The sequence below is a fragment of the Watersipora subatra genome, chromosome 2, assembly GCF_963576615.1.
Source record: "Watersipora subatra chromosome 2, tzWatSuba1.1, whole genome shotgun sequence".
Lineage (NCBI taxonomy): Eukaryota > Metazoa > Bryozoa > Gymnolaemata > Cheilostomatida > Watersiporidae > Watersipora > Watersipora subatra.
This window is the reverse complement of record NC_088709.1, coordinates 28,479,305-28,501,840: the sequence shown is the minus strand read 5'-3', so window position 1 is coordinate 28,501,840 and position 22,536 is coordinate 28,479,305. Positions and strand designations below refer to the sequence as shown.

At 35.7% G+C, this 22,536-nt stretch overlaps 1 protein-coding gene and 1 pseudogene across 1 annotated transcript; one reads left to right on the top strand and one right to left on the bottom strand.

Annotated features, from left to right (window-relative positions):
* Positions 1 to 80: 80 nt before the first annotated feature.
* On the top strand, positions 81 to 8,421 carry LOC137386925 (derlin-2-like). Its single transcript, XM_068073153.1, has 7 exons — positions 81 to 211; positions 3,503 to 3,565; positions 3,816 to 3,983; positions 4,910 to 5,032; positions 6,019 to 6,091; positions 6,329 to 6,419; positions 8,025 to 8,421. Exons 1-7 carry the CDS (start codon positions 119 to 121, stop codon positions 8,173 to 8,175), a joined length of 762 nt encoding a protein of 253 aa, XP_067929254.1. The 5' UTR covers positions 81 to 118; the 3' UTR covers positions 8,176 to 8,421.
* Positions 8,422 to 9,064: 643 nt separating this feature from the next.
* Positions 9,065 to 20,877, bottom strand: LOC137387800 (uncharacterized; annotated as a pseudogene).
* Positions 20,878 to 22,536: the final 1,659 nt, after the last annotated feature.

Sequence of the window (22,536 nt, the reverse complement as noted above, 5' to 3'; positions counted from 1 at the left end):
AAGTTATTCAGTATGTTTGTTAGCTGACTAGAGGTTACGCGAAGTAAAACTGAAACTCATTCTGCGCGTGCGTGGTAGACGTGTTCTTGTAAAGTGAAACTGGGTAAAAAGAAGCGTAATGGCTTACCAAAGTTTTCATCAGGAATATCTTCAAATCCCACCTATTACTCGGGCATACGCGACTTCGTGTGTTTTGACAACATTAGCAGTGGTAAGTCGTATTCAAAAGTGTTCAAATACATATATAAGGTTTTGGCTGTTGCACGTATATGACCCGTTATGTGACGCTCATTAGAAAGAACGAAAGCAAAATGCGGAGAAATTGCAGTAAATATTCGACAAAACTACTTTCAACCTAATGGAAATTTGCAATTAATGACTATTATTTATACTTTTTATGTAATAGAGATGATCGTATCTCTGCTAGAATTTTTTCATATATATTAAACATTTAATGATCAAGTTATATAATTTTTATCAATTGTAAAAATAATCTTTTAAATTCTGTTCTCCAACGTAAGACAACAGGCATAAACTATTAAAAACATTTGTAGTTTTTATTCATAAGATGTTATAATAAAGGTTAAAGGTTGTGTTAGCCTTTTAAGAGAAATCTATTCAATAAAAATTTATATAACAAGTGTCGATCTCAAGCAAGTTGAGCTGACTGTTTTATGTAATGAATTGTTCCAACGTGTTCTGACTAAAAGTGACCATTAGTTTCTGAGTTTTTATTAGAATAAGTAAAGCTTAAAATCAATTGTACTGTTCAATAAGTGGAAGTACCAATTATGTAAACTTGATTACTGGCCTCAATAATGAAGCATAAGTTCTGGTTGCTCTAAGCTCTAAGAGTTTTAGAATGCTCTAATCTATCTTAAAAGATAAGGTTATTTTTATCAATAGCTTAGTACTTATCATTTTTAAGCAAATAAAATGCAACATATATAATTATTGGATTTTTCCACCAAGACCGCACTTGGCGAGTGCATAAAACAGTGTGGGAACACAATATCTTAGTAATTGTGGCTTGCTGTCTGTTGCTTTTGACAATGATTTGCATCTTAGCGATGCATGCTTGAGTCGAGCAGCATGGTAGAAAAGAGGTCGGAGATTTTCTTCATCTCTGAATTTATTCGCAAGTGTTGAACACTTCTCAAGATCTTAATTGTCTTGAAATTATGTGATTAGTTAACACGACCAGTGTGCAAAATAAAACTAGTAAACTCACAGTGAGTAGAAAAGATCGTCTTTGGTTCTTTTGACAAATAAGTTAACAAACTCTCTATGAAAATGTAGATTTTTATATGCATTTTGTTTAGCTTTTTTCCTTCTATATTCTAACCAGCTCTTTTTTAAATTGGTTTGTTTAGAGAAACTCTGTCTTGCTTTGCATAATAATGAATAGTAGTTAAATCCCCGGCGTTATTAAATGCCCGGCGTTATTAAATGCCCGGCGTTATTAAATGCCCGGCAATACTAATTTGAGTAATTCACCTGGAAAGCTAGACCTTTACTAAAGCAATACCTGCGGGTTTAAGTCACGGTATCGTTACGCGTATCGGTCAACAGTGCTAGTTATGTAACCAATGTAATGACTATTTGTCCAAGAATCCATTGTATTCTGTGTTGCTTAATTCTTAAAGTTCGCCCCTTCAGGTCTCGAGGTCCCGAGATCAAATCCAGTATCTAGTCATTGCTTTTTTCACATCATTGCTGGATTTTAATTGCTCTAACTGGACACAGGATTTCACAAAAAAATCAAAAAGACAAACACTGAAATTGGTATATATATAGATGCATTAGCATTTTCTAGTTAATGGTGTTTAGCGATGGACAGGATGTCGAGTCTGGTCAGCATTCCTATTTGTCCTTTTCATACAGTCATCATTTTATCTCTGAGTGCAATGCTTAACCGAGAATTTTCTGGATAGTTGAGATTTCTTATGGCGTTGATCTTTTTTCTAGTTTGTAGAAGTGTGTGGGTGAGAATAAATCACTGCTTCAAGTTGGTGTCATGGTGTCAGTTACTACTAGCTAAATATACCAATCATTGATAATAGAATACATGAAGTGAAATGCATTGTTTGCCTTAGGTTTTTTGCACAAAATAATCTCACATGGCTACTGCAAACATATTTAACTGGTTTATTCTCATGACGACATGGAATCTGTTTTTTTTGTAAAGACATGTGACGTTCAAACGAAATTACTCAATCATACCAGTGATAAGAACTTGTGGTAACTATATACTTTGTGCTTTGTACATCTTTTTACTACTTGTCAAAAAAACAGCATTGAGAGTAGCTAGTCTGATGAAATGTATCATACGTAATCATAAAATGAACAAAATTTTGGTCCCACATTAATTATGTAATTTTTTTGGTGGAAATACGGAAATTAAACAGCTATATATATTCCTGTTATATTGCTTTTTACTCTATTGGCATATTTTGGCTACTTTGGATTAGGTCTAAGAATTTGTAGTCAAATCTGTTTTAACCAAAGTTATTGTCACCAAAAACTCAATGCAATGAAACAATGACTCGTTATTTTCAAACACGTCCTAATTATACTACAAGTACATTAGTTCATGCCTGTATAATTTCATTTATCTCTATTTTACCTTCAGAGACTACGAAAATCTCATTTTAAGATTTTTCTTATAATTTAGTTTTTTTACATTTGTTACATGGTTTTGTATAGCGTGTTTGTTTTGACAGCTACTTGTGATGACCTGACATATTAATTATTAAGTTTTTAGGATAAACAACAAAATAAATGAAATACAGTGCGTTTCTTGTGGGAATTTTTCTACAACAGTTTTGAAATGAAAAAATATTGGGGTAGGTTAATTTGGTACGTCAGGGAACACATCGTCATAGTCAACATTGTTCGTGTCTTATCAATATTTGTCATATTCATTTTTGGTGCGATTTGTGACAAGATGTGACAACACATGCCGTCATGACTTCCGGTGTAAATGCCTAGAAGACATTAATAAGGAAAGTTGTTCCAAGATGAGGGGTAATTAGCTGGCAGTTTGCACGCTTCCACCAACCTGTATATCATTGATATGTGGAGGCAATATTAAGGATGAAGAATGCTTTTTAATATTTGTCAAAACAAAATAATTGTGGCTGTTTTAGTTTTTTTTTTGTTGGTTACCTTGAAAGAATATTTGCTACCAGTTTGGTTTAAACTAAACAATCATTTTCGTATATCGATGTGTTCATAAGAATTTAACATGTCTCTGTATGTATAACTTATTATTGACATGGTAGTCATCCACAAAATGATGTTTTTGTTACATGCCGAAAGAAAGTAAAAAAATCATCTGTCTTTTGCATCTATGGTTGCGTCATCCAAATCTTTGTGGCAGCTTATGCTTGCTCAACAGAGTCAACAAGTTTCCAATCACGCTGACAAAACAGTGTTTTATGTGGTTTTTGTTTTACGATTTCAAATCTCATTCTTCTAGTAACAGGTTTTTCTTTTGTAGCAAGTGGATATTGTCTCTCCTCTACAACTCTACTTCAATCCTAGTTTAATACTCAAGGGTCAGGTGAGTATTTTTGTAGTGAGCGGACAACTCCCGGTATTAGGCATTTCGTTGTGTCCAAATGTCATTTTGTTGTCAGCTTTTGCTGCAAATGTGTCTTGTGATAACAAGTCCAAGACTTTAGTGCAGCTTCTATTGTTTAAATCAGGTTTCATCAAGCTAAATTTTTAGCTTTAGCTTTTTAACCGAGCTGATTTTCATCAATTTGCCACCATTTTATCGCCATTGTTTCCTAAATGTTTTACTTTTGTAGGTATGGCGTCTCATCACAAACTTCATGTTCTTTGGTACGATAGGCTTCAACTTTCTGTTTAACATGATCTTCACTTATCGCTACTGTCGTATGCTCGAAGAAGGGTCATTTAGAGGTCGCACAGCTGACTTTTTTGTCATGTTTCTCTTTGGAGGGATTCTGATGTCTGTATCCTTTTTGTTTGCTCTGTAGATCCTAGCGTCTAGAGATAATCCTTCTGTTGCTCATCGTTGTGTTAGTTACGCTGACAGTTTTATGTTTGAAGGGCCAATCCTAGATCGATAAGGTTTATAGTCTGTTTTGCTATTTGCTTCGTATGTCAAAACTATTGTATGTCGGAGCAAGTATTTTATAAGAATACACTGTATTGTGTTCAATTGGTTCTAGAGTGAAAAACATTGATGAATACTTCAAGTTTTTACATGTAGCATTAAAACCAATGCATTATATAAAGCTATTCAAAAACCTAAATGTAAAAACTAATGAAATTAATCAAGTAATAGTTAGTAAAAGTAATTTTTTTCTTGGAATTTTACCTTAAATGCGCACTGAGAAAAGTGTTGATTCAACAATTTGCAGACTCGCTGGAAAAGTTATAAAATATACAGCTTGGTTTACTATAATTTAGACTAAATATAGTTTTTATATGTTTTAGTTTATATCTTATTTTACTAGCTTTTCGACTTGAATGTACAAGCTGTAATGTTACTAGAAATGTTGGACATAGTATGTTGGAAATTACTTTGTGCGCTGAAACAAATAGGCCTATTTACTTAAGTTTTGTTGCAAAAAATAATTTCAGTACAGCGCAGAGAGTTTGTATGCAGTTATCAAAGCTGCAGTCAATACAACTTGTTGTCCACGCAGGCCATTTCGTTCTATTGGATTTTAAAAATATAAAATCACTCACACAGTCACTCAGTGTTAATATGTTCAAGGATAAGCTAAACACACGCATCGAAATTTGTGTTTTATGCAAATCAATACCATAGTTCGTGTACGCGTATCTCGCGTATTTCGCTAATTGCAATTGTATCAATCTTTTTACTTTATTTGATGTCTTCTATTTGAGCTCCTTGACTGTATACTACCAGATGGTAGCTCTATTCGTACATTTAGCATTTCTAGGTCAGGCCTTCACCATGATGCTAGTATACGTGTGGAGTCGCAGGAATCCGTATATCAGGATGAACTTCTTTGGCCTCATGAACTTTCAGGTATGAGGCAGTGGTTATGAAATATAGCGTATACAATATTGTGTTTATTGTAGTGTTCTATGAGTGTGGAACATAGAACATATTGTTTTATGTTCTACACTCTATGGAGCATGGCCTTATAGGCTGCTGGTTTTTTCCTTGTGTTGTCAGAGTTATTTAAAACCGCTTGTAAGTTAGGATTCATGACAAGGCTACGCATATGACAGAGTCTCAGCAAGTAGCATAACTTGACCAAACGAAGCGAAATGAATGTAGGCAGCCCTGATGCTGCACATGCTAACCTGACCAGCCAGTCACACTGTTCAGGGCTGACATCATTTGGTTTGACTGAAGATAGTTTCCTTGCTGACTTTTTCATTCATATTGAATTGAGCTAATGATTCTAGTTTCTGCACTAGACACAAGTTTTTAACTGGGAACAGCATTGGCTGGAATTGTCTTAGTTCCCTACAGTACACTGTTTTGGAGTTACGAAACCTCTCATACTTGATAATTTTTTTTAAAATTAATGATAATTCTCAAATACTAGATAAGCATCACTGTGCAATAGATCTGAATGACATATACGCCTGTGTAGATAGAAATGTGAATAACATATACACCTGTGTAGATAGAAATTTGAATGACATATATGCCTGTGTAGATTGAAATTTGAATGACATATACACCTGTGTAGATATAAAAAGTTTAGCTGAATTATAGCTTATGGTTTTTTTAACCTGTTTTAATGACCAATGCATCATTTGTGTCCTTTTTTCTGATTTACCGATTACCATCATTGTGGGAGTTGTCTTTTCAATTTTGCATCAAGTCATTGCACTGACAATCTCTATTAGCTTTGATGATAAACTTAGCTATTTTTGGTGATTGATTGTTAAAATTAGGATCCATAGAACTTTTCGCATTTCATCATAAATATATTTAACCCTTGTGCTTCCTGTTTGGTCACGAGCACTCCCTCCATTTTTTCTATGATTATTTTACAGGCTCCGTATTTGCCCTGGGTTCTACTAGCTTTCTCTATAGTCTTTGGTAATGCTATCATCGTAGATGTCATGGGTAGGTAGCCTGTGTTATATAGTTTTCACATACAACACAAAGCTTTACATCAACTTTTTATCTTGGTATCTAATAGTAAAATGTTGTTGTTGTGCTGTTGCTAGGAGCAACAGCTAGTTGTTGTTTGGCATCTGGCCAGCCATCTTGACAGGTGAACACGCGATAGGAGCACATGCTTAATCACTTGCTAGCTTTTCCTGTGCTAGTCGCAAGAACATGTAGTATTGCTACTTTTAGGGATTGCTATTGGGCACATATACTACTTCTTGGAGGATGTATTTCCCACACAACAGGGCGGTTTTCATCTTATCAGAACTCCTGGATTTCTGTGAGTATAGCGAGGCGTGCATCCGTGAACCTGCATGTCTTTTAGAAATCGCTATCATCCATAGCTAAACTTGCACTTTTTCATTTTTTTTGCGTTCTCGACTCCAACAAGATGTGTTATAGTCATATTTATAAGCTTGGACGAACTATTCACAGTGACACTTAGCTAAGTCTTTGCAAGCAAATATGTTTTTTTTAAACGTAAAATGGTTTGCGGCATCAAGACCATAAGACAACACAGGTTTACTATGTTTTATGTAATGTGTGTTTTATAGACGCGGTCTGTGTTTTATAGATGCGAGTAGTGTTTCATAGATGTAAGTTGTGTTTTACAGATGTGGGCTGTGTTTTATAGACGCAGTCTGTGTTTTACAGATATGGGCTGCGTTTTATAGATGTTAGTTGTGTTTTATAGATGTGAGCTGTGTTTTACAGTTGTGGGCTGTGTTTTATAGATGTGTGCTGTGTTTTATAGATGTGAGCTGTGTTTTATAGATGTGTGCTGTGTTTTATAGATGTGAGCTGTGTTTTATAGATGTGAGCTGTGTTTTATAGATGTGAGCTGTGTTTTATAGATATGAGCTGTGTTTTATAGATGCGCTGTGTTTTATAGATGTGAGCTGTGTTATAGATGTGGGCTGTGTTTTATAGATGTGAGATGTGTTTTATAGATGTGAGCTGTGTTATAGATATGGGCTGTGTTTTATAGATGTGCTGTGTTTTATAGATTTGAGCTGTGTTTTATAGATGTGAGATGTGTTTTATAGATGTGCTGTGTTTTATAGATGTGAGCTGTGTTATAGATGTGGGCTGTGTTTTATAGATGTGAGCTGTGTTTTATAGATGTGAGCTGTGTTTTATAGATGTGAGCTGTGTTTTATAGATGTGTGCTGTGTTTTATAGATGTGAGCTGTGTTTTATAGATGTGAGCTGTGTTTTATAGATGTGAGCTGTGTTTTATAGATATGAGCTGTTTTATAGATGCGCTGTGTTTTATAGATGTGAGCTGTGTTATAGATGTGGGCTGTGTTTTATAGATGTGAGATGTGTTTTATAGATGTGAGCTGTGTTATAGATATGGGCTGTGTTTTATAGATGTGCTGTGTTTTATAGATTTGAGCTGTGTTTTATAGATGTGAGATGTGTTTTATAGATGTGAGCTGTGTTATAGATGTGGGCTGTGTTTTATAAACGTGGTCTGTGTTTTATAGATGTGAGCGGTGTTTTATAGATGTTAGCTGGTTTTTAAGAAATTTTATCATTTAAAGGTAGCCTTATTTTGAACAGTTTTTGTCAATTTTTCATGTTGATTAAATTTCATAAATTTGGAATAGAAGTTGTAAATATCGTAGTTGATATATATCTGTGTAGTGTTGAGTTAATTAGATTTGTTGATTTTGCTTTTTTCCTATTTATGACTCATTCTGTTGAGTTTGTGTTCTAATAATGTTTTTTTACAAGCACTTAGTGTCATAATTTACCACTTAAACTTTCACCATTTTTTATAAGTTGGTGTTTGTCTCCCTTGGTAATCACCTTGGTATGGTTTTGCATTTTTGGCTTGTGTTCTGTTACATGCGCAATAATTTTGTTATATATTTCATAGAAAGCGATTGATAGAACCCCATAATATAGAGGACCCGTCATACGAACCTCTTCCAGAGGATAGACCCGGAGGTTATGCATGGGGACAGGATCATCAACAGGCTGAGGGTGTAGCAGGCGATGTCCCGCCTGAGCAACCAGGGCAGGATTAGAGTATGGACAGGAACAGAGGTGTTTTGCATACTCAAGTCTGGTGGGAGGACTTGCAAAAACATTTAGTTTTTTTTTTAGAACAAGGAGTCTGCAAGCCAGGCAATATAACATACTATGGATTTATAATGTCTCACAAAGTTCTCTTTTGTAAATTTCAATGGAATATGAAAGTTATTTTCATACGTGTCTGTTATTTATTTTTCAAACTCAATGTTGAAATATATGAAAGAGAGAATTGGTAATAATTTAAAGTTTGCGGAGTTACTATTAAATATTTTGTTGTTAGGAAGAAGTGTACTAGTTCCCAAGTTACCTAAGAACTATTGCTATGTGCCCAAGTGCCGTAGTTGAAGTAGCGATCTGTAGGCAAATGGGACGATTTCTTCGGGGGTGCAGAGTGACAAATCTACATAAATAGCCATGGAAAGAGTTTAACAATTCCTTTTATGGTATAAAAATAAATATAGTGCCAATGCATAACATACGAATAGAGGAAATGCCTATTTCGAAATATTAGAGCAATAGTGAATAAGCCTCCTACACCCTCCTTATGATTCTCATTGGCATGCTCTAAAGCTATTTAACTGAGTTGTGCTCTTCTGTTAATGTATCAAGTATTTATGTTTGTGTATTCTGAAAAGTGCAAATGTATTAAAAAATATAGCGTTTTATTTCATGGTAAAATTTCAGTACTGTTCAAACTTAGATTTATCAAATTTGTGTTTCAGTTGCCTGTGGCGCTTTATATCCTAAACAAAACTTGTTGCCTAAAATTTCCTCACCTAGTGCCAGTCAGGTCCGTCATACGACAAGATGTGATTTTGGTGACCTGATGACCAATGCCAGTTTAGCCAGCTTAGCTAGCTCATTGGCAGGTGTCAACATGTGCTTGCGCAAACTCAAATAGCAGAACTGTTTGATCACTATAAGTTAGCTCTAACAGGTATAGAAATTGTAGACAACAATTATGGTATAAACTACAAAGGTTCAATATACAAAGCCATAGTTGCGAGTGTGAAATTTGCGTCCTTGTTTCTGCAGTTCTTTGCGTTTGGCAACAAATCCTTCAGATTGCCACTCGGGATGCACATCAAATGTCATAGGCTTCCTTGGAATAGTGTTGAGGAAGTAAGTGTCACCGACGATGACTCTAGTTTTATATGGTGACTCCGCGACCACAGGTTCTTCACATTTTACCGTATATGGCAGCCTTTCACTCAGCTTTCTGGAACAAGATAAAAAACACTGGTGGTGGAGAGAGCGTTAAGAGAACAATTGCAACTGTGAGTCATTTCTGTCACTGTTTTTACACTTAAAGGTAAGCTAAGAGTGTTCACAGTGACATTGAAGTCAACAATCTCACTGGCTTTTTTGAAACCTCAGGCTATGAGGAGCAGTCGTAGGCTAAAGGTCGAGAGCACCATCGGTGGTCACAGGAGTGATACAAAACCTAAAATTGTTTTTTGCAACTGGGCGTGTTTCCAGTTGTCAAGGTTCCATAGCCACCAGGCTCAGACATGTCCAGCCAAGATCGCAGAGCCATTGTTTGTGTAACACTGGCTTTTAAAAACACTCACAGTCTCTGCTTGCAGTAAGCCAAGTAGAAATTATACTCGATCTACAAAGGACTGCCCACAGGCATTGAAAGGCCTACATTATAGCTTTAGGATTTCATTAACCCTTATGTTGTCATTGACTTTCTTTGGTTTTACCTGTGCCAGAAAGTCCATGAAGTGCACTATACAGGTTTTCCTTCCTCCAGAAAAAAACTCTTTTATTCAACTTGTGTATTTTACTGAATTGTAGCTCACAGATCATATTAAATAGACTTATGAGATTTTGAAAAAGTAGAAAATTTTCTGACATTTCTGACAAAGGTTCAAATTGTTAGGTGACATTTTCATTTCATCAAAAGCTGTTGCTACATGATAGGGTCAACAATAAATACCCCAAAAATATTTATACTTTTATTATAATTTGTATTAGTAAAACTTATTGCTTTCTACAATTAGTCCTTGACTTTTATTTGCAACTCCTCCCTGAAAATAGAAGACAATTCTTAGCATTCAATCATTCACTGAAACTTGTCTCAACAGCCTAGCTGGTTGCCAATTATCTCTCTATACTATCACTCAGTGATGGCTGAGCGATAGGTTGGCAACTATCATTCAGCTATAGTTGCCAAACTGCCACTCTCAAATTGTTTGTTGTAAAATACAGATTGTCAGATTTTTCATAAAGGTATAAGCCTTTTTATAGACTTTTTAGAATTCACCTTTCATACCCTGAACAGCTAGCAACATTTGTAACAATTTCTCCAGTTGAACAGTTTAACTAGCATAATACTAGACAGCCAAAATAACACATATGCTCTGAAAGTCAAACACACTCCACAACATCGTTTAAGTTGTCGTATCTCTGCTTGCCAGTCCTCCTAAAAGATTGAGTGAGACATTTAATATGCGCTGCCACACTGCTCTGATGAGCAAATCACTATTAAATTTTTATTCTTTCCTTCATTGACAGCAATCATCTTTATCTTTTTATCATAATTTGTATGACCTTATTGGCTTTGTACACTGGTCCTAAGTAAAGTTCATATTCATAATTCTAAGAGCTGCAATATAGAGTGCAGACGAATCCGCATGAGTTGATTAGACAGAAAGAGTACTGTAAAACCTCTAATTGCACGCCATGGTGCTCTATTTTTCAACTATTCCTCTACGGTGGTGTTCAAATAGAGATGGCGTTTAATTAAAAGTTTACGTTAATTTAAGGTCTGATGCTCATCTTGTCAGCACCACCGACCTTTCTCAGAATTGAGTTGTGTTTATAGGCCAGGAAACCACAGCTGCTCTACTAAACGATAGCAACATTTTAACATCAAAAAGATCAAACTTCTGCAAGCTTCCATATTTAAGAGTTTGAAAAACTTTTGCATTACCTTATCAGCTAGACCGTTAGTAAGTCATTATTTAATTTTAATCATTTTAAATGGTCATTTAGTGTCATATCTCTTTATAAAATATTAGCAGTGTTATTAAGAAGTGATAAATATAGATATTTTTACTTGTGAAGTTTCAAGAAAATGAGAAAAAAAAGTAAATACCTTTTAATTAACTTACTTTTTGTACACTGCTCTCTCATAACTTACTGTCAACTTCTTTTGAATTTCAATAACAGCTATCAAAAGCCCTCAGAGAAATCAGTACCATAAAACTATGAAAGTAACTAAATATTTAATGCATCATTGTACATATTGTATCACTTCTTGTTGTCATTTATGATATCTTTTTCCTTAATAAATAAAATTTTGTAATATAAATAAAATATTCAATTGTCAGGGTCACTGCGGTTTTTTTTTATATTGATAACATCAATTGAAGCCAACCAGTTTTTCGAATTTATCGTACATTGAATACTGCAGCGAATTCAGACGGATCACTTTTATAAACAAGAAGAGTAAAGAGACGAGCTTACTTGAGATTAAATGGATCACCATGCACCTCTGCCAGCCATCCGTACTTGTCCACCTGGCTCTCATACGTAGTCTCGTCATACTCTATGGGTGAAGGTGTTCGCAAGTTCACCGGTGATGCACATCGTTCCATTTCTTCTGCATCTCCCTCCGACTCTGCCATCCAGCAGGATTTGGATGGAGTTTTAGATCGATGTCCATCTTTAAGCAAGAAAAAACATTGTATCTAAAATCAAGTATATATAAATTTCAAAGTTCGTCATTCGGTGTGTCCAGCTATAGCTATTAAAACTTAGGAAAAAAATATCCGCTTTGTGCTGGATTTTATCTCAGAACCTCTCCAACCCCAGGTGATAATCTTACCGATTAAGCTAGGCGAGATGCAATGATTTCATTAAGGGATATAAATCGCCGTCGGTTAAAATATGCATAGCACTCTGCAATTACGAAACATCACTAAAGTTTGCTCTCACGGCTCTTATTAGTAAGTTTGGCAATTTGGATACCAGTGTACTCAAATTAGTCATTGGCGATGTGCCAGGCTAATGGCAAGTGGCAGGCAACTACATTACCTGCCACTGTTTATAAATGGTTTTTAATACCTGTGCAACGCCAGACATTCAGCTAGTCAACTATATTTGCAAGTGTCAAGCATCTGCATGATGACAATTTGTAGTGCAGTGTCTTGTCTTGATGGACCAGAATTATTAGTAAGTGGAATGCTGCATTACGCAATCTGTGCGCTTTTCTTTAATCATTAATAGGAACCTAATAGTTACATAATACCGTAGTTGTTGACTCAAGATGTTCTCTTTTTGTCTATTGTATAAATAAAAACAACTGCCACTTGGTCAACTACAGTTTTGACTTTGCTTGAATAACACTCGGCAAGCAATAGAAGTGATATAAGTCAACATATGCGGTTGAAGGTTTGTTGAGCCTGTATAGGAGGACAGAAATCTAGGAACTTGAAAGTGTTAAACGCCGGTTTGTGACAGTAAGACAGGAGCTATCTTTTCTATTGCAAAAAGATATGATAATTGCTTCATACCATGGTTTCATGACTTACATTTATAGTAAACAAACTATTTGCGTTGGCGATAAAGTGAAACCATAACTTTGTAATGATTGGCCGAATTCCACTAATAAATAAAAATACTTTGAGATAAACTGAAAGGCCCATTTTCGTTAAAAATTTTAACAAGACTTTCAAATTATTGTAATTTAGTGTAAACCGAAAAGTAATAAATTCAAATCAAAACAAAAATTATTTGCGTTCTTTTTTTAAACCACACTTCTTTCACTTTATCAGAAAAAACTTTTGCCAGTTCTGTAGCATAACTTTTGACACAGATGAACGATAATAAACTTGAGTTAATATAAACATTAAATAAAATGATAAAAAAGTTAAAACAACAATTTCAAGTTCACATCACATTGTTAGTTCATGATGAGAGATATCATTTACAGTATGTTCATGTTAATGCATGTAATCTTGCATACATCGGAAGGCTAATCTCTGTCTATGAAGTCTTATTTTATTTTAACTTGCAGGTTCGTAGGTGAAAATTAAGTCAAATTTCATATCACATCAACTCCCGTACCACAGTAAGTTATTAAGCTGATGCACTGCAAATCAGTTTTAAGTCCTTTAACAGTTTGATTAAAAACTTACATTAAATTGCTAGCAGGAATATTACTTTGAGTATTCTCTGGTAACACTTATCCTGACCGAAACCGGCCATTCTTATTGTGGTCAAACCTCTCTGACAACTATTTGAATAAAATCTATAGTGTAATTCTAATATAATATAATCTATAGTGTAATTCTAATATAATATAATCTATAGTGTAATTCTGAAAAACTGTATTTTTGGACTGTAAAAAACATTTTAATCAAGTTAATGATATTTCATCAGTCTGCCTTTTTTTTGTATTGTTCCAAAAATTATAGAAATCAGGGAACATTTGACAGGTTCAATTACATGTATATTCCCATGAATGGAAATTATCTTCTATTTTTAACGAACTCAAATTTGAGCTCGTGAAGTCAGGTTTCTGTATCGCAGCAACAGTACCGCAGAGGCTCAGAGTTACTGCATTTATGTATCAATACAAGATGTATCAATATCATGATACACGTATTTATATATGAGCTGGTTTTGGAATGACAACCAGTTTTCCGCCTCACTTCAACTGTTATCTTATTAAAACAGTGGGATAGATGTATCAACACACTTTGTTTGTGGCTATAATCTATATCAGGCTAAATGGCAACCCAACTTTTATCAGCGAAAATGTGAACATTTGCGCACAAGGTACTATACACATAATGGTGGTCACCTAGATATTTATAGTTTGAAAGCTCCCTTGTTATTAAAAAGCTCTGGTTTTGACATGGCAGCAAACTGGCCTGCCTGGGTGGTAGTCAGCTAACCTCGATGTAAGTACTGATATGCCAGACACTGTCTGAAGGTAGTTTCACAACAAGAAGTATGATCGCTTGCATTTAGCTTCCAGGTGTACAACGGTAAATCTTTAGTACTAGTTGTGTCCATTCGTATGACTGAAGCCATGGCTAGAGGTCGATAAAAAAATATCACATCATACAAGATACAAACTCATGACATTTGGCTAAACAGCCCAATACTTCAACAACTGCGCTAATCAATCGCCTTCAAGCATTTCAGAATAATTGTATGCATTGTTATTCTTACTGACGATCTCTCACGGCACACTAGAATGTCAGGGCACTAGTCATTTACTAATCTCACCAACCTTTTTTATAAGATGAGCCAATAGCTTTCTTCACGTCTGCTGCGTTTACGGCAAAAGTTGCTGTAGCCTGAGTGCCTTTAGCCCTACTTCCTGCTGACCTCACAGAACGAGAAGGGGTTATCTGTGGCCTTTTTAATGACGCACTTTGAGCTCTAAAGCTACTAGATATCTGCTGAGCCGGAGTCATTGGCCGCGTCACCAGATTTTTGTTCAGCGTTGCCGTAACCTCCTTAACTAGAGGATCAACTTTTGGTGTTTCTATATGTAAATTATCTGCTTCCCTAGAGACATCTATTCTGCAAACAAAATTATGGTTAGTGACCAGGGAGGACACAAGCTGTCAACTGTTGTTACACAAGTTAATCTGTCTTAACGCCATTTTCCTTTAACGCGACAGAATGCCAACTAGCGGTGTGTAAACAGAGAATGTTGTTTCTTGTATTATAAATACCTACTGAGCCGGTCTCTATGAACATTGAGACAAGCTCTCTATCGTGTTTATTCACACGGAGGAACGTGTTCGTACACAATGAGTGCTTAACAAGAAGTGAAGGAGGATGAAAGGGAGCTAGGTTGAATGTAGAGTACTCGAGTTGTAATACTAGTAAAGTACTACTATTAAAAGTCTTATAATATGGGCCTTGTCCGTTCATAGATATGTTTAGGAGCTGAAAAAATGATTGCTTTCAACACGATTTAAACTCTCAACTGTTGTCTTTGCACACCCGCACTCTACCATCTGTGCCAAACAACCAACTTGCCTTATGGGAGAACAATTATGCAATTAGTTATTACTCCTGACGATCTATCACGACACAATGGACTGTCAGGGTACAAAACTTGTGTGCCGGTTTTTAATATTGAAGCATATATGTGTATGATTTTTGTCTACAAGTTGTCTGTTGCAGTATTTTGGGGACAAACATGAACATAACTTGTACATGTGGACTCAATACTACAACACACCATGTATTGCTAGTAAAAATGTACTTGAATTTTACATAATTATTGTAAGTAATTTGAAAGAAAATAAGAGCGCTTTTGTGGTTAGTAAATTTGTTCATAACATGAAGAGAGGGTCATACATGTCTACATTGTAACATTGTAGGCACTGTTTTTACATTATAAGTGATAAAAATCCTTGAAGGATAAATTGTGAACCATAAAACTTTTTCGAATGCCATGATAGAACGTCAGCGCTGCCAATTGGAATAGGGATGATTTTTGAACAGCGAATGTCCAGCCGGTATAATGAGTTTTGTTGCCGTAAACTTATTCCTACTTTGAATGCAACAAAAAGTTTTGTTGTTACAGGCTTCACGAGGAGGAGAACTTTCAGAGAATGTTGAACACAACTCCAAACTGGTTTGCATACTTACATGTATGTTATTGACATGAACTAGTCTGAAAAGTGAATTTAGACTTTTCATATGATCTGAAAACTTATCAACTCAACTAACTGGGTTGTAAGGTTATTGGGGCAGTTCCGTAGCCAATCAAATGTCTGGTAAAACTACTTGAGTTTAAGACTGACACAGATTGGATAAAGTAGATTAGGCCACGCCTCTCAATGATATGTGCGCTTTTACTTCTGAAATTCACCCGATAAAATTAATCCTCATGAAAGTTTACTGTGTTATTTTATACATTTATGTAATGAGTCAATGTTTAAGGGAAAATCTTTTACCGTAAAGGAAGTTTGGTTAAAATCATATATGTCCCTACACAAGAATGGAGTTCCGTAAAGGAAGTTTGGTTAAAATCATATATGTTCCTACACAAGAATGGAGTTCCGTAAAGGAAATTTGGTTAAAATCATATATGTTCCTACACAAGAATGGAGTTCCGTAAAGGAAATTTGGTTAAAATCATATATGTTCCTACACAAGAATGGAGTTCCGTAAAGGAAGTTTGGTTAAAATCATATATGTTCCTACACAAGAATGGAGTTCCGTAAAGGAAATTTGGTTAAAATCATATATGTTCCTACACAAGAATGGAGTTTGGTATAAATCACACTTGTTCGACCTTCTAATCTTCAAATCCTACCAGCGATGCACTAACTGCAATATAACAAAGTTTCTTACTTTGGTGAAGGAGCAATAAATGGTCCATTCGGATCTATCACCCCTATTATGGTTGGTTGAGGCTGCCATCCATGGTATCCCTTATTTATATGAGGTTTTGGAATATGATTACTGGTTACACTCGGTGGTCGACTCTTCTCAAAGACAAACTGTGGAGGAGGATCGCTATTGGCCAGAGAGCTCGGTCTTGAGCCTGTGATCATCATGTTCGTAGACTTTGCCTGTTGAACCAAAATGGTAATAGTCATGAACATCTTAACAATCTTAACAATGGCAGCAGGTTTAAGAAAACAGTAATTATATTCAGAGCAGCATTGGCCTTGTGGTCTAGAATACCTGACCTGCATACAACATGCTGGGGTTCAATTCCCTAAGAGACCACTAGTGGTGACCAAAATGACATCCAACATTAAATTCCTCTCAACTGGGCATATTTCCAGTCATTGAAGTTCCCTTGCAGTTGAACTCAGACATGAACAGCCAAGATCACAGAGCGATTGTTTGTGCTAAAATACTCTTTAAAGCACACGCAGCCTCTGCTTGCAGAGAGCTAAGCAGACACCTCTCTCTCCCTCTTACAGTCGGTCGTTTCGACAACGACTGTCATGGTTAAAGCTTTGTCGCTGACTTTCATGCAGATCTGCTTTCCACATTCTCTTGAGATCTGTTTGTGTCAAGTTCTCTCAACTTCATGCTACACTAAGCTAATTTTTTCATCTCAACATGGGTCTGCTGTGTTTCCTTTTTCCTACATAGAGTTGTGAATATAATGATTGTCTTGGTAACCACTCATCACCCATCCTGTGCACATGGCCCAGCCTCTTAAGCCTTTTTCTATCAGAATGTCTACCATGGATGGGAGGCCAGCCCGTTTTAGGATTTCATAAATTGAAGCAGACACCAGACTCGATTTATATTGGTGTCTGGAGAGTTATGCTGCATAATCGATAGCATGATGGAAAACTTTGAGGAAGTGCAGGGAGATAACTCAAAACATCTGTATAAATCTCCACTAACTATTTAGTGGAGCGTGAAATACATGTACTGTAATTATGATTGGTTTTATCTAGCAAAAATGACAAAACTTCAATAAAAATAAATGGCTCAGGCTATTAAGAAAGCCATGTGTGAATCATGAACTTCACAATCACGCCCTTCACAATCACGCCCTTCGCAATCACGCCCTTCACAATCACGCCCTTCACAATCACACCCTTCACAATCACGCCCTTCACAATCACGCCCTTCACAATCCCGCCCTTCACAATCACGCCCTTCACAATCATGTCCTTCACAATCACGTCCTTCACAATCACGCCCTTCACAATCACACCCTTCGCAATCACGCTCTTCACAATCACACCCTTCACAATCACGCCCTTCACAATCACACCCTTCACAATCACGCTCTTCACAATCACACCCTTCACAATCACGCCCTTCACAATCACGCCCTTCACAATCACACCCTTCACAATCACGTCCTTCACAATCACGCCCTTCACAATCACACCCTTCACAATCACGCCCTAAACCAGCTAAAACTTTGCTATGTAATCATTTTGACTATCTTATAGACAAATTCTGAGTATAGACCCCGTAACAGTTTCAAAATTTTCAAACTATCTCTTTTAAAAAGTCATAAATTCACATACATTTAAAAAAATATATTTCTAGTTAAAAAGATTAGATGTTAGTGCGCTCTACTGAAACTGCTATTACTATACAAAATCTCTGTTGCACAATAAAACTAAAACAACTTAGTATATCAGCGTGTCTAAGAGTCACCTGTAACCACTCCTAACTAAATGTCATACCGGCATTGGCTACAACGAAAGCACGATGGCAGCCAATGCATAGCTTATTGAGTTGCATGAAACTACTATCACTAATAACCTTCAACCATACCCGTGCAGGAGACTTCGTAACAGACGCCCGGGAGTTTTGAGAGTGGCTTTTCATGGATCCTCTGAAGCCAGGTGCACGAACAGGAGTGGGAGCAGGTGGGTTGCTGTGGTGCAAGCCACTCTCCCAATGTCTGAATAAGCACTCTTTATCTATAAGAGTAGAAACTGCCGAGTCTGTCATCACATTGGTGGCAGAAATGGACACAAAGCACCTTACTTGGTAGTTTTTAAATTCTGTTTAGCACTTTATTATTTTTTATTTCTATCAACATACTACTTTTTAGTAAGTTTTATATTTATTGTGTCAATTGTTATGGATAAGGGATGCATGTGTCGAACCAACTACCAGTGGTATCTTGAGAGATAAAAACTGGTAGTTGGTTAATCAATACTCTATTGATATAGAAGATGAAAATGAGAACAATAGCCCTGGAATAACAGCAGCAGGTAGCAGTCTCATCTAACATGGATCTTACTATAGATAATGAGCTTTCCATTCTGTATGCAATGTGTGACATAATATGTAGCCTACATGGAAATCAACTTCTTACTTCATTCTCTATGTTGATGAAGATTTAAAATCAATTTTGACACAAACATACTATACAATCTGCCATTCCTTCATATATTTAAAAACATGTTATTGGTTTCCAACATGTAGTTCATGACTACTAAATATTTTTGAAACTGAACAGCGGATTCTAATCACAAAATGATTTTTAAGCCATTTGAAAACAATAAAGATAAGCAGTTAGCGACATGGTAAATACACTATGTACTTACAAACATTCAGAATTTAATTACAGACTGTAAGTCGCTTGAAGAAGTTGATTAAACAAGTTTTAATAAAGTTACTAGGCAAACTAAACAAACCTAACATTACGTAATTGTGCAGGTACCAACAAAGCAACTTCATGGCCAAGAAAGGTTTTTTATTAAAACGATATTGTTTGACTCACTGTTATCAATGTTTACAAATAAAACATTCTAATCTAAATCTGACCTCTTAGCAACCAACGATTTTAACTCGATGCCTTAAAGCTTAGCAAATATGCTATTTCCTACATACGTTGCCCGAGATCAATACACTGTCAGTTTGCACTCGAAAGGTTGGTCGTGCCACCCATTCAGTCTTTGCAAACAGCTTGTCACCTATCACGTTACTTGGCGCTTTTCAGTAAATCCACAAGCTCAGTCGGGCAAACAACACATTTGTGTCAACTACTGGTTGGATTTCTTCACTAAGTGGCATATATGTTACTTTTTGTTTAAGGAAATCAATTAAAAACTAACTTTAAAAACTAACTGTTGCAAAAGCAGGTTGTCATTCAGTTGTGTGTGACAGCATTCCACAAGACTTGGATGCCTTTTCAAAAAATATGTTGAGCATAATTATTACAAATTGAAAAGTTTTAGAACTCTTTACAGCATTATCTATAAGCATAATTTTCAAGTATTGCCATTTATAGTTATAAAGGTTTTGGGGTCAAATAACATTTTTAGCACAACTCCGGCAGCTTGCTAGGGAATAGTACAGCAAATCATTCTACTAAAATATGCTCGCAAAGATCACATTAGCTACCAGCAACCAGCGACTGTAAGCCTCGAACTTATGATATTATAAACCATGGTATAATCCGCCTGATCTGCTGTAGCGCATTTGCATATACACACATGTATGCAGAAAGTTCAGTGCAGTGTCACAGCTATTCATTAAGAATTCTGAATGAGACAGCATCGGACAAATCGATGTTTTAAAACTTTTATAAGTCTGTAGTTGTGCTATCTTTTTACGGTTCTCTAACTGCATGTTACCTAAGTGGCCTATCAACTAACGAGATTGAGACAGCATCTACACAAGGTAAAAAAACACTACGCTATGTTCGTATAACTACGTGGAGAATAAACCCGCTTTAAGCTTCAATAATGACTTTGCATAATATTTTTTTAATTTGAATAATTTGTTGGTAGACCTACATGTGTCTACTAATATCCGCTGAGCTTTATTCACTCTTTGCTATCTATTGGTATGACGCTAATAATAGCGCAGGAGTTGACCAATATAAATGCATAATATTACCTTATGAGTTTTTATTGGTAAAAGATACATTTTTATTTTTAATTGCCTATGCATTTATTGTCAGGTATTCTGAGATCTTATGATTTAAGCTGAATAAACAATTTTCAGTATAATCAAAAAGACAATGCTGAAACATTAACATGTCCTTGACCTTCTGTCAGTAATAGCCGTGTGCGGCTGTGTAACATCTCTCAGATGTTCATAATTATTAACAAACTCTAACCCTGAAGGCCCTAATGTTACCCTGACATACCATAGCCTTTGTGAGCTCTCGGGTTGTCATAGACATTCACTTGCGAAGGATACCAACCATATGTCGATTCCTTCTGTACGTTGTTTCTTATCAGCACCATTGTTATGAATTATCTGAAACACGCACTGCAAGTCAGCAATTTGAAAGCGGATGAGGTTTACCTGCTGTTTAATGTCAAAAAGGTTACAGGAATCTATGCGTTACATGTAAGTATCGACAATGTATAAAAATTAAAAAGCTCAACATGGTGCTTTTTACTAGTAGAGTGGAAAAAACCGAAAACCTGGTAAAGCCACGTAACTAAGCAATAACAACATGTAGGGCAACATCAAAAGGATGTGTTTAGAGTTTTGAATAAAAAAAGGAGCTGCTGATTTAACAGCGGTCAGTAAAACACGCCATATACATGTTATATACCTGCCATATACATGTCATATACATGCCATATGTATGTCATATACATGCCATATACATGCAATATATGTGCCATATACATGCCAGAAGCATTTCATTTCATAAGGTGTCATAAGGATATCATAAGGTGTCATAAGGATGTCATAAGGTGTCATAAGGATATCATAAGGTGTCATAAGGATGTCATAAGGTGTCATAAGGATGTCATGAGGTGTCATAAGGATGTTAGAAGGGTGCCATAAGTATGTCATATGGATGTTGTAAGGATCTCATAAGAGTGTCATGAGGACATCATAAGGATGTCATAAGGGTGTCATAAGAGTGTCATAAGGGTGTCACAAGGATGTCATAAGGGTGTCATAAAATTGTCATAAGAGTATCATCAGGATGCCATAAAGATGTTGCATACATGCTATAATAATCCATACAAATGTCATACATCGAATAAATATGATATACATGTACATGATGAATATTATATATACGTAGCATGTAATTTAAGATGAAGTTTTGTACATTCTTATTAAATTTACATGACGACAGCAACAATAAAATGATGAGCTAAATACATGTACTGCACAACTGCAAGCCATAGTTAACTTTATCATACTATATTTTGAAAGAGCGCTTTGAGGTTTTATCAACTTTGATTGAACGTCATAAGAGTTATAAAGTTGCAACTGCCTTTCTGAAAACACCAATTCAGTTGGATATTTTAACTCCTACTACTAAATCTTACACAAATGAAACTATTTACTTTTAAACTCATTTTTATAACTTTATACTACAGATAAGTTTGTGAAGTAAATATACACCATTAAAACTTACCTGAATAATAGTTCACGCACTAATCATTTTGTTGCAAAAAGCTGTGATACGAAATTAAATCCAACGGTAACAAGACTACTTATTGGCGTCTTGTTGTAGATATGGTGTATATTGCTATGATGTAATACTGATATGTATGCTGTGTAACACAAGCCCTATTGAAACTCATGAGGTGTGTGTATAGAGCAGTCATTTGTATCCAACCTTGTTGCTAGGGACTCGATATTTACTTTACACCGCTTACAAACCAACGGCTGATAATGCGACTCATTATTCAAGTACAATAAGACGCAGGGTCATTTCAAGACGTCTATTCACTTCGTCCGAAGCTTTCAATTTATGAAATATGTTCAAATAGCAATAAGTATTATTGTATTATACAGTAATATATATTTATGGGATGCTTTCATCCAATATTAATTAAAGCATTCACCTTGCGGCACTCTACTAGTTCCTGCCACTTGTATGGTCACTCGCCTGCCTCAGGCTATTGAAATTAAAGTTTCAAAATGAAAAAACACTCTAATAACAAACA

Excerpts from the sequence above, each read along its gene's own strand:
- LOC137386925 (XM_068073153.1), top strand. The coding sequence starts at position 119 with ATGGCTTACCAAAGTTTTCATCAGGAATATCTTCAAATCCCACCTATT. Across the intron at positions 3,566-3,815 it reads GTTTAATACTCAAGGGTCAG|GTATGGCGTCTCATCACAAA; the intron begins GTGAGTATTTTT and ends TTACTTTTGTAG. Across the intron at positions 6,092-6,328 it reads TATCATCGTAGATGTCATGG|GGATTGCTATTGGGCACATA; the intron begins GTAGGTAGCCTG and ends TGCTACTTTTAG.